This window comes from Lepidochelys kempii, chromosome 20, assembly GCF_965140265.1.
Source record: "Lepidochelys kempii isolate rLepKem1 chromosome 20, rLepKem1.hap2, whole genome shotgun sequence".
NCBI classification, from domain to species: domain Eukaryota; kingdom Metazoa; phylum Chordata; order Testudines; family Cheloniidae; genus Lepidochelys; species Lepidochelys kempii.
The window spans coordinates 6,283,537-6,301,082 of NC_133275.1; the positions used below are offsets into that span (position 1 = coordinate 6,283,537).

At 57.4% G+C, this 17,546-nt stretch overlaps 1 protein-coding gene across 4 annotated transcripts in view; it reads right to left on the reverse strand.

Moving 5' to 3' along the window:
• Positions 1 to 12,762, reverse strand: part of TNS2 (tensin 2) — a 52,691-nt gene extending 39,929 nt beyond the window's left edge. For 3 of the 4 annotated variants that reach the window (XM_073318431.1, XM_073318432.1, XM_073318429.1), the window contains exon 1: positions 12,542 to 12,762. In XM_073318431.1, coding sequence (XP_073174532.1) covers positions 12,542 to 12,637 — 96 coding nt within the window. In that variant the 5' untranslated portion in view covers positions 12,638 to 12,762. Of the gene's footprint in view, positions 1 to 2,005; positions 2,167 to 12,541 lie in introns of those variants that run through there. The other variant, XM_073318434.1, reaches the window with a different exon arrangement.
• Positions 12,763 to 17,546: the final 4,784 nt, after the last annotated feature.

Consider the following 17,546-nt stretch of genomic DNA (forward strand, 5'->3'; position numbering starts at 1 on the left):
AAAACCATCCCACTCCTCTTGTGTCTGCACAGCTGAACTGGCTTTGCCAGGGTGAGAGGCCTTCCGGGGGGAAGGCTCTTTCCACTTGCAGTCTCCCACTGAAGCCTGGAGAGGGTGCGGTTTTCAGTATGGACCCCTGTAGCGTCCTCCCCCACCCGCCCAGCCTAGCTTCCAGCTCCTCCCAGCCCAGGGAAGTGATCTGCGGCCCCAGTGCAGCTGCCCCTTTAAGATGCACCCACGTGGTTTCCAGACCTGGAAAACAGTTCTCTTTGCCTGCTTGTTCCTACTGGGAACAGCCGTGGGGGGAGTGACTCAGCCCGGGGCTGGCTGGAGAACCAGCTGTCAAGTAGAGCAAAAGGAGGCAAATAGTGAGATCTGGCAAATCTTGAGTGCACATAAGAACGGCCACACTGGGATCCAGCTAGCCCGGGATCCTGTCTTCCGACAGTGGCTGGGGCCAGATGCTTCAGAGGGAATGAACAGAATGGGCAACCATCGAGCGACCCTCCCCTGGTGTCCAGGAGGAGGTTTAGGGGCACCCAGAGCATGGGGGTTGTGTCCCTGAGCATCTTGGCTAATAACCATTGGTGGACCTATCCTCCATCCGCATATCTCATTCTTTTGGGGCCCCACTCTTGGCCTTCACGACATCACCCTGGCAATGAGTTCCACAGGTGGACGGTGCGTGGGGTGAAGACCTAGGGAGGCGAAAGCCGGGCCTAAAGGTGTTTCCCCCGCTGGGTGTTTTCACGTGCACGGAGCTGCACACCCTGGTGCAGAGGCCTGGCACGAGTGCTCATGCAGGACATTCACACTAGGGGTTGCCACTGGGGGGGCGGCGGCTTTCATGCAAAACCACGCCGACCGATCCACCCGCCAGCGCCTCCTCGCACACTCTCACACACACGCCCCGGGCATGCGGTGCTACGGCCCAGCTGTTCCGCGCCCTCAAACCCAGCAAGCCATGGTGACGGAACGAACCACTCCGGACTAGATTTTCACACGCCCTCAGCTCCTGACCAGGCACCAAAACAAGCCGCCAGCTCTACAGAGAGGCGCAGTGTGCGGGGCACCGGCAAATCCAGCCCGGCCGCTGGCAAACCCGGCCCATGCTGGTCTGGGAGAGAGATGTCTGGGATCAAAGGCCTCCCTGGTGTAACAATGGAGTTGCATATGCTTATGCCAGCAGTGAATTTGGACCGTTCCCTTTTCGGACGAAGGGGCAGATTAGGCTGCACCAATAAAATAAACACAGAGGCCAGCTGGTTGGAGAGAGAGCGGAAGTGGCCGCAAACCCCGACGCCACGGCCGGCAGGGTTCAACTGCTAAATGACGCTGCTTTCTAATAAAACAGGAGCTCAGTTCTTCTCCTTGGCCCACATTCCAGTCTCAAACCAGTATCAATCTGGAGTCACTCCATTCACATTGCTTTGCATTTACACTGGGGATAACAATGATCAGAATCTGGCAGTACGACAGGGAGGCAGTGTGGCCTAGTGAATACAGCACAGGGGCTCAGAAGAAAGAAAGAAAGAAAGAAAGAAAGAAAGAAAGAAAGAAAGAAAGAAAGAAAGAAAGAAAGAAAAGTAACAATGGTTGCCCCAATCTCCAGCTCTCTAATGACGAGTCTGGGATCCATTTCTCCCCCAGGAATCCCAGTGCCCTGCAGATCTTCCACTGATTTAAACTGTACGCTAAGGACCAGCTGCTCGCATTGGACACACCCCTCCTCCCCCAGCAGAGAGGGCCAGGGGCTCCCCCCTGCGCTGCCGCTCACCCAGGGAATGTCTGCAATCAGCTGTGGGGTGTGGCTTGCAGGGAGGAGAGGGTTTGCAGGGTCAGATCCAATGACCTGGTGGTCCCATCCGGCCTTAAATCCTGTGTCCCATTCCCAGGACCCGCACAGTGGCCTAGAGAACCAGCATCGCTCCATCCTCCCCAACTCATCGCCCTGTGACAGGCCTGACAGCTGCCCCGCCGGCCCAGGGCTCTGCCCGGTCCCTACCTTCATTCTGATCTTGCTGACCAGCAGCTGGCTCGTCCCCCCTTGGCTGGACACAGTGGCGTCTCTGTCTTATTCCAGCTGCCCCCGGCCACGATCTGGCTTAGGGGAAACTCCTGGGTCAGAGCGAGTCCTCTGGAATGCAGCCCCGGCTTCCCTTAACCCAGAGCAGTGGTGAGGAAAACACACCCTCTCCTCCCTCAGCCGCTTTTCCCAGCCCCTTTTCCCACCCTCCTTGCAGGGAGGCTGAGCGTACTGGCTTCCTGCCACAGAAATGATATCATCTAAGGGGGGGGGATTAGCCCCTGGACACAGACAGCCCAGCAGCCACAGGGAGCATTAATATAACGGCTCACACAGCTCAGCCCTGGGACCCCCCTTGCAAGGAGCAGAAAGCGTTAATGTGAAGGGATCAATAGCTTGGCCTCTCAGCCCTAAGGAATCCTGGTGGCCCCCGGATTCGTGGGGGTCAGAGGTTGGGCAGACTTGCCCCCTCGTGCTCGGCACATGGCCTGTATACCTGAGCTGGGCCGGGTCCAAACATGGCCTAGGTCCCGTCCCGACCCCCACAGCTGGCCCCAAACAGCTCCTGAAGTCCCCTTGAAACCTGGCCGCTCCCCGGAGAGTCCGAGAATTGGGAACGTTTCTGACGCTCCCCCCGGCCTTGCGTTTTCCTTTCATTCCTCAGCAGGGCTAGCTGGAGAGCAGGGGCAATGGGGCGTCTTCGCTGGACCAAGGGGCTAACAGTGGCTTGTTCCCTGCAGGGGAGATTTCATGAAATCTCTGTTCCAATGGGGAGGCAAGGACCCCGTCCCTCTCGTGGCCCCAGCTAGGGGGCAGTACAGTAACGAAGGATGCGGGGGCCAGGCCATATAACAGATTTAGGACCTCTCTCCTTTACCCATTGTCACCTGCACAACAGGCTGAGGCCAGGGGCCCCTTGCGCTGGGTTTTGCATAGACAGCCCCTGCCCCAAAGAGCTCACTGTCCAAATGAGATGGGAGAGGAAACTCATAGACTCACAGATATTAAGGTCAGAAGGGACCATTATGATCAACTAGTCTGACCTGCACAATGCAGGCCACAGAATCTCATCCACCCACTCCTGCAATAAACCTCTCACCTATGTCTGAGCTATTGAAGTCCTCAAATCGTGGTTTAAAGACTTCAAGGTGCAGAGAATCCTCCAGCAAGTGACCCGTGCCCCATGCTACAGAGGAAGGCGAAAAACCCGCAGGGCCTCTGCCAATCTGCCCTGGAGGAAAATTCCTTCCCGACCCCAATATGGCGATCAGCTGAATCCTGAGCATGTGGGCAAGATTCACCAGCCGGATACCCAGGAAAGAATTCTCTGTAGTAACTCAGATCCCACCCCCTCTAACATCCCATCGGGCCTATTTACCATGAATAGTTAAAGATCAATTAATTGCCAAAATCATGTTATCTCATCATACCTTCTCCTCCATAAACTTATCGAGTTTAATCTTGAAGCCAGATAGGTCTTTTGCCCCCACTGCTTCCCTTGGAAGGCTATTCCAGAACTTCACTCCTCTGATGGTTAGAAACCTTCGTCTAATTTCAAGTCTAAACTTCCCGATGGCCAGTTTCTATCCATTTGTTCTTGTGTCCACATTGGTACTGAGCTTAAATAATTCCTCTCCCTCTCCGGTATTTATCCCTCTCATATATTTATAGAGAGCAATCGTATCTCCCCTCAACCTTCTTTTGGTTAGCCTAAACAAGCCAAGCTCCTTGAGTCTCCTTTCATAAGACAGGTTTTCCATTCCTCAGATCACCCTAGTAGCCCTTCTCTGTACCTGTTCCAGTTTGAATTCATCCTTCTTAAACATGCGAGACCAGAACTGCACACAGTATTCATCCGATGAAGTGGGCTGTAGCTCACAAAAGCTTATGCTCTAATAAATTTGTGAGTCTCTAATGTGCCACAAGTCCTCCTGTTCTTTTTGGGGGTACAGACTAACAGGGCTGCTCCTCTGAAGCAGTATTCCAGATGAGGTCTCACCAGTGCCTTGTATAACAGTACTAACACCTCCTGATCTCGACTGGAAATACCTCGCCTGATGCATCCCAAGACCGGATTAGCTTTTTTCACGGCCACATCACATTGGCGGCTCATAGTCATCCTGTGGTCAACCAATACTCCAAGGTCCTTCTCCTCCTCTGTTACTTCTAATTGATGCCTCCCCAGCTTATAACTAAAATTCTTGTTATTAATTCCTAAATGCGTGACCTGACACTTCTCACTATTAAATTTCATCCTATTACGATAACTCCACTTTACAAGGTCATCCAGATCCTCCTGTAGGATATCCCGGTCCTTCTCTGTATTGGCAATTCCTCCCAGCTTTGTATCATCCGCAGACTTTATTAGCACACTCCCGCTTTTTGTGCTGCGGTCAGTAATAAAAAGATTACTGAGGCACAGAGCGGCGGGAGGGATTTGCCCAAGTCACCGACCGAGCCAGAAATAGAACCCAGTGCTCTGCCCACTAGACCACACTGCTGCTTGGTCTAATATAGTTCTTAGCAAGGATGTCGCTGTGGTTGCCAGGGCACCCAGGTGCTCCGTGCTGTCTTCCCACCCCCTTTGAACACCCCCCAAGTTGGCATTCAAGATGCGCCCAGGCCCCGCTTTGCCTGCTGACTCCCAAATCTCACCCTCCCCTCCCCAGAGACGCCGTCCCATCTCCATGCCCGGCGTGGCCCTGACTTGCTCTCCCAGGCGAAGGCAGGGCCCACAGCACTCAGGAGCCGGGCTTGGGAGGAACTCTGCCGGCTTCCTGTGACCTCCACGGCTTGGAGCCAGCAGGCCCCAGCTCAGCCAAGTGGGACGGGAAGCCCAAGGGGTGGCCGCGAGTGGCTGGAGCAACAGAGGCTGATCCACGCTCACCAGGGCATCACCAAACAGTAGAGCTCATGCTCTAATAAATTGGTTAGTCTCTAAGGTGCCACAAGTCCTCCTTTTCTTTTTACCAAACAGTGGGTGCTCCCTGCAGCCCCCCTCATCCCTTTGCTCCAGGTCTGTATAACCACGGGGCCGCGGCGAGCAGGCTGCATCACGCCTCTTCCAAGGTGGAATGGGGGGGTGTCAGGGCTGTGGGGGGGCGGATCTGGCCCCATTGCTCCCTCAGTGGGGCAGGACGCCCCAGTGAAAGTCCAAAGGGAAGCAAATTCGGTGCCGTCATCAGCCCCTGGGCTCTGTGCGCAGGTCACGGGGCGCCACCTTGTGGGCAGGCACCAAACTGCACGGGGGTGAGACGCAGCGGGCAAAGGGGCTCCAATTTTATTATTATTTGGATTATCGGCGCCCCACCCAATCTCAGCTCAAGACCCCAGTGCGCCAGGGGCTGAATAAACACAGCCCCTGCCCCAAAGAGCTGCCAGTCTACGTACCGGCCTTTCTAACCGGGGGCTGCTACCTGGGAGAGGGCGTGAAACAAACCCCGTCTGGTTCTGCCGCGCTGAACCCAGCCAAAGGCTAAAGGCGAATGAACAGCATCAGAGCACAGCAGCTGTTTGTGTCTCACAAGGTTTGGTGATTAGAGCAGTGAGTGGGGGATCAGGACGCCTGGGTTCTATTCCTGGCTCTGAGAGGGCAGCGGGGTCTAGTGATTGGAGCTGGGAGTCAGGACTTCTGGGTTCTCATCCCAGCTCGAGGAGGGGAGCGGGGTCTAGTGATTGGAGCAGGGGGCTGGGAGTCAGGACTCCTGGGTTCTCTTCCCATCTCTAGGAGGGCAGAGAGGTCTAGTGATTAGAGCAGGGGGCTGGGAGTCAGGACTCCTGGGTTCTCGTCCCAGCTCTAGGAGGGCAGAGTGGTCTAGTGATTAGAGCAGGGGGCTGGGAGTCAGGACTCCTGGGTTCTCGTCCCATCTCTAGGAGGGCAGAGAGGTCTAGTGATTAGAGCAGGGGGCTGGGAGTCAGGACTCCTGGGTTCTCTTCCCAGCTCTCGTTGGGCAGAGAGGTCTAGTGATTAGAGCAGGGGGCTGGAAGTCAGGACTCCTGGGTTCTCGTCCCAGGTCGAGGAGGGGAGTTGGGCCTAGTGATTGGTGTGGGGGACGTTGGAAGCTCAGGATTCTGAAGCTCTGCAAGTGCCTCACTGTGTGACCCTGGCCAGGTCCTTTCCCAGCTTGAGCCTTGGCGTCCACCCCTCCCTAAGGCGTGGCGGGACTTCCCATCGGCAAAGCGCTTGGAGATTGGTGGCGGGACCCAGGGGCTGCCCGCCTGCGGTTCAGGATGCCACGTCTTCGGAAGGTGCCCGGCGCACAGAGATGTGTGCAACAGCTGAGCAGAGGGGAAGACAGTGTGGTGCAGTGGGCAGGGCGCTGGAGTAGAAAGGAGGAGACTTGGGCGCTGGGCTCGGGTCTGCCACAGCCCCAGACTGGCCCTGCCTCGCTTTGTGCCTCAGTTTCCCCGCTTGCCAGCTGAGGCTTGCAGCCTCCAGCACACCAGGGCCCCGGTCTCTGTTGTGCTGCTGTGATCGAGCAGGGCCTGTTGCCAGTTCAGGGGGATTTTTGAACATATTTATTATCTTGGCAGCAGCTCCCTTGGGGCTGAATATCAGAGGAAAGGAAACGTGGGGGAGGGAATTGGCTGCCTAGCCACCTCCTTCATGGGCTCATCACAGGCAATTAGCCCTGCCATGGCCAACCCCCTCTCCGAGCAGGGCCTGGCTGAGCCGTTTGCATCCGGTGTCCTGGCCACTGTCACTCCATCATGCCAGGGGAGGGGAAGGCTGTTATCAGACCTGGAGCGGGGCCAGTCTTTCTGTGCTGGCTGCTGGGATTCTGGCCTGGATCCAGCTTCCCCAGGACCTGGGAGGGGCGGGGGGGGGGAGTTAGGAGCCATGCCCAGGGGGCTGCAGGGCCCGAGAGCATGGCATGGGCTCCTGGGATTGAGGCTGGCTTAGGAGGAGGTTTCCCCCCAATCTCCCCATTCATGTTCCCAGCTGACGGAGTGCAGACAGACACAGATCCATGCGGGGGGCACAGCTCCCTGGCAGCCCAGTGCCCTGAGTCTGTTCTGCAGCCTGGGAACACTGGAGCGGGGGGGACATCATGAGATGAGTTTGCTGGGTCTCAGTTGGGCCCTAACTGGCCCACTGGGGCTTAGGGGTATGTTGGTGGGTACGCGCTGGGGACTCCGCCCCATTCTCCAGCTGGGGGGAGGGTCTCTGCTCTTCCTTGGGCCTAGACGCTGCCCTTTATGCCAGCTGGGCACACAGGGGGCAGGGCTGGATGAGGGGCTTGTGGCGAGAGAGAGGAGGTTTTGCGGCAGCTTGGCTGACTGGGGTCAGAACAGTCCTGGGCTGATCCCAAGGTGAAACGCTGCAGGGGAAAAGCTCTAACCCCGCCCGCCCCGGCCACTGTAACTGGCCCCAGGCCCCTTGGTGAAGGGGCCAGCCAGGCCCACCGGTCCCAGTAGCCGCAATAGGTGCGACCTGCCCCAGAGGCTGGGCTAGCACGATGCCCCTGGATCTGCTTGCTGGGCCCTTGACCCCGGGAACCAGTTGCTAGCCAGGCTCCTCTCTGCTCTCTTATGGAGAGCCTGGGGGCAGCTGGGCGGCTGGGACCAGTAACCTGAGCAGGGGGGTCCTGGCTTTGCCAGGCGCGTGGCCCGGCTCCAGGATGTTCTGGCAGCGCCAGGCTGGAGCAACGGGGTTGTCAGAGCAGCCGCTGTGCCCGGTCTGGCTCACTGCAGGGTGGGCACCGGTGCCTGGCTGGGTTTACCCCCAGGCACACGCTTCCATGTGGGCCTGGCAGGAGCTGGGAATGGAGCAGGGGGGCTGTGGGTGGAAATGGGGCAGGGGCTGGGGCATTGGGAGCCATGGGGAAATGATAGGGGCCAGGGTGATGCTTGGGAACAAGCTGGGGCTGGGAGGGGAAGGGTTGGGAAGGGAGCGGGAGGGCCTGGGGGTGGGCAGGACAGGGCCTGGGATGGAGAGTGGAGTGGGGTCTAGGGGTAGGGGGTGGGCATGGGCTGGGGACCCCCCCTGTTCTTCAGCTGTGAGGGGTCTCTGCTCTCCCTGGGGCCCAGACTCTGTCTGTCCCCCTTCAGAGGCTGCCTCGCCCACCCCGGGGTCCGTACGGGGGAGTCCCCACGGCCTCCAGCCTGTCACCCTTTTGTCAGCACAGCCTCTGCCCCCCACCCACACTCTGTCTTTCTCCTCCTCCATGGCAACTTCTGGGGTGGAAAATCCCGACTCCCTCCCAAAAAACCTTTCTGGTTGCCTCGCAGCCTTGGGGGCCTGGCTGGGCTGGGGGCGGGGGGGGGGGGGCGCAGCTGAGCTTGTGTCCAGCCCACTGTGTAAGCTCCCCTCACAGCCCCTCAGCTCCCACAGGGGCACCCAGAGGTTAAGTCTCTGGGTTGGAACCAACTTGGGCTCAGCATTAGCCCTTCGACAGACAGCTCCCCACCACAGCCCGACAGAGACCCTGGTTGTAGGCAAGAGACAGGGGCTCGGCTGGGCTCGATAATTCGTTATGGACGCTGCTGGGCCTAGCTGCCTTGTGCGAAGTCCTGGCTTGGACTTAGTGCATATGCCACTGCACACAGGAGCTGGGCCTATAAGGCCCTCTACCCCCCAAGCACTTTCTTCCCTCAAGCCTCCTTCCACCCTCCGGCCGGACACGCTGGCTCCGAGAGACATGACGCCAGCAGCTCGTTCGCAGAAGACACGGGGGATGCTGCTTTGCATGGAGAGCCTCTTGCAGCTGAAAAAAGAAAAGGAGGACTTGTGGCACCTTAGAGACTAACCAATTTATTTGAGCATGAGCTTTCGTGGGCTACAGCTCACTTCATCGGATGCATACCGTGGAAACTGCAGCAGACTTTATATACACACAGAGAACATGAAACAATACCCCCTCCCACCCCACTGTCCTGCTGGCAATAGCTTATCTAAAGTGATCATCAAGTTGGGCCATTTCCAGCACAAATCCAGGTTTTCTCACCCTCCACCCCCCCACACACACAAACTCACTCTCCTGCTGGTAATAGCCCATCCAAAGTGACAACTCTCTACACAATGTGCATGATAATCAAGGTGGGCCATTTCCTGCACAAATCCAGGTTCTCTCACCTCCTCACCCCCCTCCAAAAACCACACTTGATGATCACTTTAGATAAGCTATTACCAGCAGGACAGTGGGGTGGGAGGAGGTATTGTTTCATGATCTCTGTGTATATATAAAGCCTGCTGCAGTTTCCACGATATGCATCCGATGAAGTGAGCTGTAGCTCACGAAAGCTCATGCTCAGATAAATTGGTTAGTCTCTAAGGTGCCACAAGTCCTCCTTTTCTTTTTGCGAATACAGACTAACACGGCTGTTAGTCTGAAATCTTGCAGCTGAGGGTCTCTATGTCTTTGCGGGGGGTGAGAGGGAGGGAGCACAAAGACAATTACAGTCCATTTTTTCAGAGGGGGAAACTGAGGCACGGAGCGGCAAAGTGACTTGCCCACAGTCACTGGCAGAGCCAGGCGGAGAACCTGGGTCTCCTGAGTCCCAGCCCAGGGCTCTATCCACTAGGCATCTGAAAAATCTCAAAATCTCTCTTTTCCCCTGTCCGGGCCTCAGTTTCACCCTCTCTAAATGGGGTAATAGATTGTGAAGATAAAATCCATTCATGATTGTAAAACGCCCAGATGCTGAGCTGATGGGCCCATGGAAAGCACCTAGCCAGCCAGTCTTACCCTATGACTGCTGCAACATCCATGAGATCTTTTTCCCTGGCAGCTCCCGCCTCGTGCTCCTGCCTGTCAGATAGACAAAGTCTGCAGGGCGATGAAATCAAATGACCAGGGGCTACGCCACGGTAACAGGGCTTTGGGAGACCATGCCTGGGTTTGACGCACACACCCCAGGCTGCTCCCGAAATCCATGTCTAGACCGGGGATTAGCCCCAATTCAGACAATGGCCAGCAGCCAGCATGGGCAGGCGGTATGGCTGGGCACCAGGTTCCATTCCCTGCTCTGCTGCAGATGTCTTGTGTGCCCTTGGGCAAGCCACTTTGCCGTGCCGTGCCTCAGTTTCCCCCTTGGGGCAACGGGGCTAATAGTACTGCCCCACATTATGGCATGTGGAGGGCTCTGCTGCAGGAAGTGCTGAGTCAGGGACAGGGTGTGACAGATCCCCACGCAGACCAAGCTGCGGCTTGCCCTGGTGCAGCTAACCCCGGGCAGCTGGTGCGATCCATTGTCTGCTGCGTAGGTTCCTGGCCTCTGAGCGCTGAGTCCCAAGTATAAACAAGGCCTTTGAAATTCTCCTGCAAACTTTGACTCTGCAAAGCCACTCCCTGCTGATTGGGTCGGCCTCTCCCTGGGTACCTGAGCCACTGCTTGTACTCCCACACGCCCCACTGCCCTGCCCTCCAGCTCCCCGTGATGGGAGAACAAGCTGCTCGTAGTGATTTGTATGGCAGTAGCCCCTTTGAGGCCCCAGGGACTAGATCAGGGCCCCACAGACACAGTCCCTGCCCCCCAGGGTAGCAAAGGGGAAGACACCGCAAGCGACTCGTCTGACATCACCCAGCGGGCCAGAGGCAGCTCTGGGAACAGGTCTCCCCAGACTTCTGCCCCACATCACAGAGCTCACGTCAAGGACTCAAGAGGGTGGGTGCAGAGTAGGCAGGGAAGGGCTGTTTTCCCCTTGTGCGTCCATTTCTGCCCAGTCATTAAAGGGTTGTGACTTCATTAAAACCCCAGGCAGCTGCTGTTTCTATTGGCTGAGAAGAGATGAAATGACACATTGTTGCAACTCGTGTTCCACCCAGCAGCCGTGCTCAAGCTAGTGACATTTTTAGCTCTACTGAGGGATCTCCTGTCCTTATACCCAAGGCTCTGTGATCCGTTTGCAGACTGCAAATCCAGTCAATAACTTTCTGACTAAAACAAAACAACAATCACTCGCGATTTGCATTACACTCAACAGAGATTACAGCCCCCTTGCCCACGAGGCAGCGCCTGCCCCAAAGAGCTCACCATCCACGCAGACAGAGAGTGGGGGAGGGGAAACTGAGGCAATCAGAGCAGGGAAGCGACTCATCTAACATCAGGGGTGAAGCTCGGAAGACAACCCAGAGGGTTTTGACTCCCAGAGCAAGGCTCTAGCCAATATATCACCCCGCCTTTGCTAGACCATGCTGCTTCCCCATCATCTCCAGGGGCAGTTCTGGCCTGTTGTTTCCATCAGCTGGTCCTGCTGAATTCCAGGAGCTTCCTGCCAGCAGAGTAGATTCCTAGTAGCTACTTGTTCCATCAGCCCTGGAGTCCCCACTTCTCTCCACGCTCCCTCTCCTAGCCCCTCCATCAGTGATACCTGACACATCCCCCCCCCCCACATCGTGAATTAGACGTCTGTGAGGATCCCCGACCGGATCTCCCCCACGTGCCCTCCGCTCCCCTTGCTCCGGCCAAACACACACACACACATGCAAAATCCCCTCAAATCGGGTTTTAACCTCAAAAAATGCAAAGAACGCCCTCCGAATCAGAGGGTGCCAAGAAGGCCGGAGAGAGAGGCTTGGAGAAAGGGAAAGCGAGAGCTCCCAGCCTGGGGAGGAATTAAAATATGCAGGCAGGGGGAGCATGCAAACAGCACAGAGAGGGGCTTTATTTTCCCAGCTGGAAAAGTTCATCAGCGCTCTCAACTCCCTGACGCAGCTTGGTGCTTAAACCCATCATGTCGGGTGCAAGGGGGAGCCCCGACACAGCTGCCTCCTTGCTACGGCAGCCCGCCCGCCCCCATCGCATGGTCCGGGGGAGGGGTGGCTCAAACCCCTCTGGCAGCCCCGGAGGCTGGAGGAAAGCAAGGTCCTCTCCTCTTGGAACACACTCAGCACTTCTTGTCCTCCGAACATTTGCCAGCGCATCCTTCCATCCTAATCTGCCTGTGGAACTCACCGCCTCATGATACGGCTGGGAATTTAGGGTTTAAACAAACGGATTGGCTGTTTGTGGGGGAACATGCACTGGTCCTAGTTGGGATTTGTTATTAGTCAGGATGTAAATCCAGGGATTTAATTCAGGGCATATGCCAGTCCCAGGGGGTCAGAAAGGCTCTTCCCTGGTGCAATGTTTATAGCATAATTGTCCATACTGGGGAGTGCTGCCCCTGCCTTTGAACCAGCCGGTGCTGGCCACAGGACTGGCTGGGCCCTGCTCCACTCCATTACAACAGTCCCTGTGTCCCCTCTCCTCAGGAGCTGTTGGACGGGGGTTTCTGAGCTGGGACCCTCACTGTGCAGATGGGGGGCCAGGCACCGCGAGGGGAAGTGACTCATGTTGGGAATCGGAGGCCCATCCGGGGAGTTCCCGGCTCCTGTTTCCCCTGTTTAACCCCCTAGATCTCGTCGCCTTTTGCAAAACAACGGCTCCCACTGCCTGACGGCGAACCCCTCGCAGCCACGCACACTTCTGCGCCCCCCTCCCCCCGCAGCGCTTCCTCCCTCCCAAAAGCTGTTCGTCACATGATCTGACCCTTCCCCCCCCCCCCTTGATGCGCAGATTTCGGTAACTCACCTTGGTCAGTTGCATTCTTGTTCTGCTGCCTTTGCTCCCCCGGGTTGGCTGACAGCAGTTGTGTCCCCAGCACTCGGAGCCACTACCCCAGCCCATGAGGTCCCCACCGCTCCCTCCGGCTTTTCCTCGGTCTACGCTGCTGTTTTCTTCCTCTGGCTCTTTGAAACTGCCTTGAAAACTCCACCTCCTGCCCTGCTCCCCCCCGCTCTGACACACAGTCTCTTAATAATATTCCGCCTGGTGCCAAAGCAAAGTCAGCCGTGCCAGGGTGAGCTGCGATCTGACGCCGCTGGGGCCCGTCAACAGGTGGAGACGGAAGATCTCCGGGATGCAACCAGGCCAGGAGCTGACGGGGAAGGGGGCTTAACCTTTGGGGCTAATGATGTGGGGGCAGGAGGGGGTAGATTTTAAGGGTGAAGGGATCCTTGTTCCAGTGCATGATTCCAAGCGGTGGAAATAGCTAATTGGAAACAGATTCCTACTCTGAAACCCCTCCAGAGCAAATAGATATACGTGCTGTATATATATGTGTGACTATGTGTGTGTCTATTTCCTTCCAGCCTTCCGGCTCTGGGGCTGCAGACCCTCGGCCCGGCTCACAAGAGGAGGGATGACTTTGCTTCCCACTCACCCACCCTTTCCCATCTCTCCCAGGCCCTCCGCATGGCCAGGAATCAGATCAGATAAGGAGAGAAATGGAGGAACGAGGCATCTGCCCCCCTCTCCCCCCCGTGGCACCACACAAGCTGCACAGATGGCGGTCTGGGAGAGCCGGCAGGAGGGGGGCTAGAGGCAGTCCCCTGTTTTAGACCCCCCCCCCCCACAAGGTTGTAGGGGTGGGTAGTGGCCTCTGCTGGCCATAGTGCTCATTAATTAACTGATAATGATGCCAAGGGCTTGATGGAGCTTTCCACCCCCAGGGGTCAGCGGAGGGGAAGGGACTTGTCGGGCGCCTCCTGGCGACAGAGCCTGGGCTAGAATCCAGGAGTCCTAGGAGAACGGTGGAAGTGCCCCTCCGTGCTGTGCCTGGAGCAGCTCTACAGGGATGGAGCCAGGGCTGGGATGAAGGTGGATTTCGTCTCTTGCATGCGGAAGGCGTGGGCTGGGGTCGGGGAGCTTCCCCGCCCCGTCCCTAGGGGTCAGTGGGTCAGAACCGTTGCCCCGCTGTGAGGGACCAGTGTCGACACGGAGCACCCCAGAGCAGGCGGGCGACAAATTCCTTCCTGCTGCCGGGAGGAAGCCAAGTCCCACTAGGTAGCGCAGCTGTAATGGGGCTGGGTTACGGCCAGGAAGCAGAGGAGCCGGGGGACGGGCTGGAGGGGACGTGCGCGGCTCTAGGCAGTGGCCTCATGGCTGAGGCTCTAGATCAGCGATCAGGAGATGTGTGGGCTACTCCTTGCCCTGATGGGGCAAGTCACTCACTTCCCTCTGGGCCCCGCTCCCACCCTGCATCTGTCTTGCCTGGTTGGACTGCGAGCCCTCTGTGTCTGTGCAGCGCTGATCTCGGTGCCTCTGGGTGCTCCCATGATCAAAGAGCTTCCACTGGCAATGGACAGAGGATGGGGGTCCAGCGATCGTTCCCAGGACTGAACTGGGAGCACTGGCCGGGGAGCAGACTGCTGGCATGGCAGAGCCCTCTGGAAAAGATATTCCAGGGCAAGATGGGCCCGTTTTGCAACCAGATCCTTTGCGGTAAGATCTGCCGGTGTTTTCAGCCGCTCTGCTTGGGGCCATGCCTGTTTGCAAGCCCAGCCGTGGCAGCTCCTGTGTGTAGCAGGGTCCATGCCCTGGCCAGGAGCCTGATGCCTGGCTTTGGAGTTACTGCAGGATCCTCATCTCAATGGCGGGGGGGTGTTACGCTCCCAGCGCCAAGCCCCCTCTGGCTCCAGGACGTGCCACTCCAGATGGAATCAATGGGCGAGCCTAGGCAGGCACAGTGGCAATGAGTCACTGCAGCAACATCTGCCGACAGCAGCAGCTGGCCCTAGACATCTGGCCCTGGACCCTACGTTCACTCTGATCCCCTGAGCTCCCAGCCCAGGCACCCGCTGGCCTCAGCTACCTCTCAGCGACTTCTTTGGGACCTGTTTTCCCTGGGTTTCCTTTCCCAGCTGATCCCTAACTCTGAAGCCATCACCGCTGGGTTGCAAATCCATGGTTAACCCGCCTCCCCAAACCTGCCCAAAGGGGAAACAAACAGATGGCACTTCGTGCCGGAGGAGTGCCCGCCCCTGGGGTGTGGGGCAGAGGCGTTTCTGTCCATCATCTCTGCCTTCACAAGATGGGTCTTCTGCAGTGGGGGGCAGCACTGGCTAGTGGCTCAGGTACTGGCCTAGGGGACAGGACACCTGGGTTCTAATCGCTGCTCTGCTTGCAACCTGCTGTGTGATCTTGAGCACTTCTAGGCCCCTTCAGGGCTCAGGGGCTGCTTCTCGCTCGGGCCTTGTCTGGGGAAATGGACCGTCAGTTAATATCCCAGGTACATGGGTGTGAATTTCCCTGATGCACACAAATCCCCCGGGCTCTGTGCAACACCCTGGCCCCTGATCTCCGTCAGGCATCCTCAGTGCTAGCCTCTGGGTTTCATTTCCAAGGCTGTGGGGAGAGAAGATCTCAATGGAGCTCAGCTCCAGGGAATGGGAGAGCGGCACTGTCCGAAGCTGAGCATTGCCAGGGGGCGGAAGTGTCTCCCGACTCGACGACTGGGATTAATGGGTGGCTGGGCAGAGCCTGCTAATACGGGTGGGAAACCATCACCGAATTCCAGATTCCAGCTGCTTCGTTTCATTGAAGCGGGGGGCGGGAGGGGGGGAATCTGGGGATATTGGTCCCAGCAAAACAAGAAGACACAGTGTGCCCCTTAGGGGCCTGCTGAAATTACCCCGAGCCCGGTGCTGCGGCAGGCAGGGAGGGGCTGGGAGCTTGTGTGGTTGGGTGGAAGAGGTCACGTTCAAGGTTATCCAGAGTTCAGCCTTAAAAATAGCACTTTTCTTGGCTGCTGAATATGGAGGTTGTTTCAAAACAAACCGCTTGCATATTTATCTGCCTGATTCTTCCCTGCCAGTCCCTGAGGCTTTAAACCCCCCGGCCAACATCAGACCCTTCATTAACCCCCCCTGTGCATTGCTGGGGTGGGGCGGCAGCTTGGCCTGGTCTTGGGGCTGGCCTGGCACTCAGGGGACCAGGGCTCCTGCAGCCATGGGGGCAGGGGCCGGGGGGGGGGCAGGGCATGCTCGGGGCTTCGGTGCATGGGCTGGCTAGCCTCCCCAAATGGGGGTTCACCTGCCACCCAGGGAACCTAGTGACTTCTTCCTTCACTTCCAACGCTGCGGCTGACTCTTCCCAGCTGGAATCGGCCTCGTCAATTTGCTCTGGACCCACCCTGGGAACGCTCGGCTCTTCTGTGCGGTCTAGTGGCTGGGCCAACGGGCCATTAATGCCCATTAGTGGCCCAGCCTTCTAGCTCCTGCCAAAACACCTCGTGCCTGCGTAATGTAGGCTGGGGGCTTGAGCCCAGCTCTCAGCCCGTGGGGGGCCTGGCTCAACGTCAGAGCTGGAACGATGGGAGCTTATCTTCGGCAGCCAGAGAGCACTGCGGGAATGCTTTTTGCGTCATTGTACCTGGGTTCCGTCGGCCGCTCCCTCTTCTTGGCCAGGCCGGGATTAATTCATTAGGAACAAGGGCAAAGGAGCGGCTGAAATCAGTCAGCAAAAGCCCTTTTAAGCCCTCCATGGCATCCTCTAACCCCCCACCCCCGCAATGTCCCTTTCATGGCCCTTGATCACATTAGCTGGTGCCATAAAGAGGGAGAATTAACAAAGGGTTGGGGTTTAATGTCTCTGTGGGAGAAGCTCTGAACCAGCCAACCGCCCCCTGCCAACCCTCTGACTAACTCCTTCCTTCTTTCTAAGGAGTCTCAGAAGAACGGCCAGACTGGGTCAGACCAAAGGTCCATCTAGGGCAGTGTCCTGGCTTCTGACAGTGGCCAGTGCCAGGTGCCCCGGAGGGAATGAACAGAACAGGGAATCATCAAGTGATCCACCCCCTGTCACCCATTCCCAGCTCCTGGCAAACAGAGGCTAGGGACACCATCCCTGCCCATCCTGGCGAAGAGCCATTGATGGACCTGTCCTCCATGAACTTATCAAGCTCCGTCTCTCTCTGGAGATTTGACTTTTCCCATGACTGGGAAAGGGGAGATGCAGGGGAGGAGACCATGGGTCTGAACTACTGGCAGAGCAGCCCCTGGGGATTTCCCAGGGGAATAAGACACCCCTGAGAGGGAGGTGCTGGAAGCAGGGCTGGAGAGAGAAATCGGAACAGTCAACACCTTCCCTCAACAGCTCTCAAAGCACGTTGCCATGGGTAATGGATTTACCCTCACAACCCCTCTGAGAGACAGGGCAGGGCTATTATTCCCCTCATATTGATGAGAAACTGAGGCACAGAGTGGCTAACTGACTTGCGGAAGGGCATAGAAGATAAAGCACGGAATTGAACCCAGGTGAATCAAGGCGCTAACCCCTGAGGGACTCTTCCCCATAAAGCTAAGATGAGCTCAGCTCGGCCCCTACCATCGCTGCTGGCTTGGGAGACCCCCTCTGTGAGCCACTGGCCGGGGCCCCTAGTTTAGATTTCTGCTGTGGGGATGGAGGGTGGGGGGGAAGGGACACGGCTAATAGGACAAACCTGGCAGACATGCAATTACACCTAGTCAAAGCACTGACTTGAGAGCAGGCTCCAGCCCTGCTTGTTATGAGTCACCGGGGGTCTGACGTCTCCCATCCCAGCACATAGGCTGGCTATGAAGCAGAGTCCCTAGCTAACCCACTCATCTCTCCGGATCTCCCTACCTGCAGCTAACCTCACTCCGTCTTTACAAAGGGCCCAGCCCCCCTGTATCTGGGCAGTGACAAAATTCACCGAGGCCCACGCATTGGGCGCCCGCCCCTGCCTTGCGTTCCAGCTGGGGGCTCTAGGGAGCTATGCGCGGTTAGTGGCGAA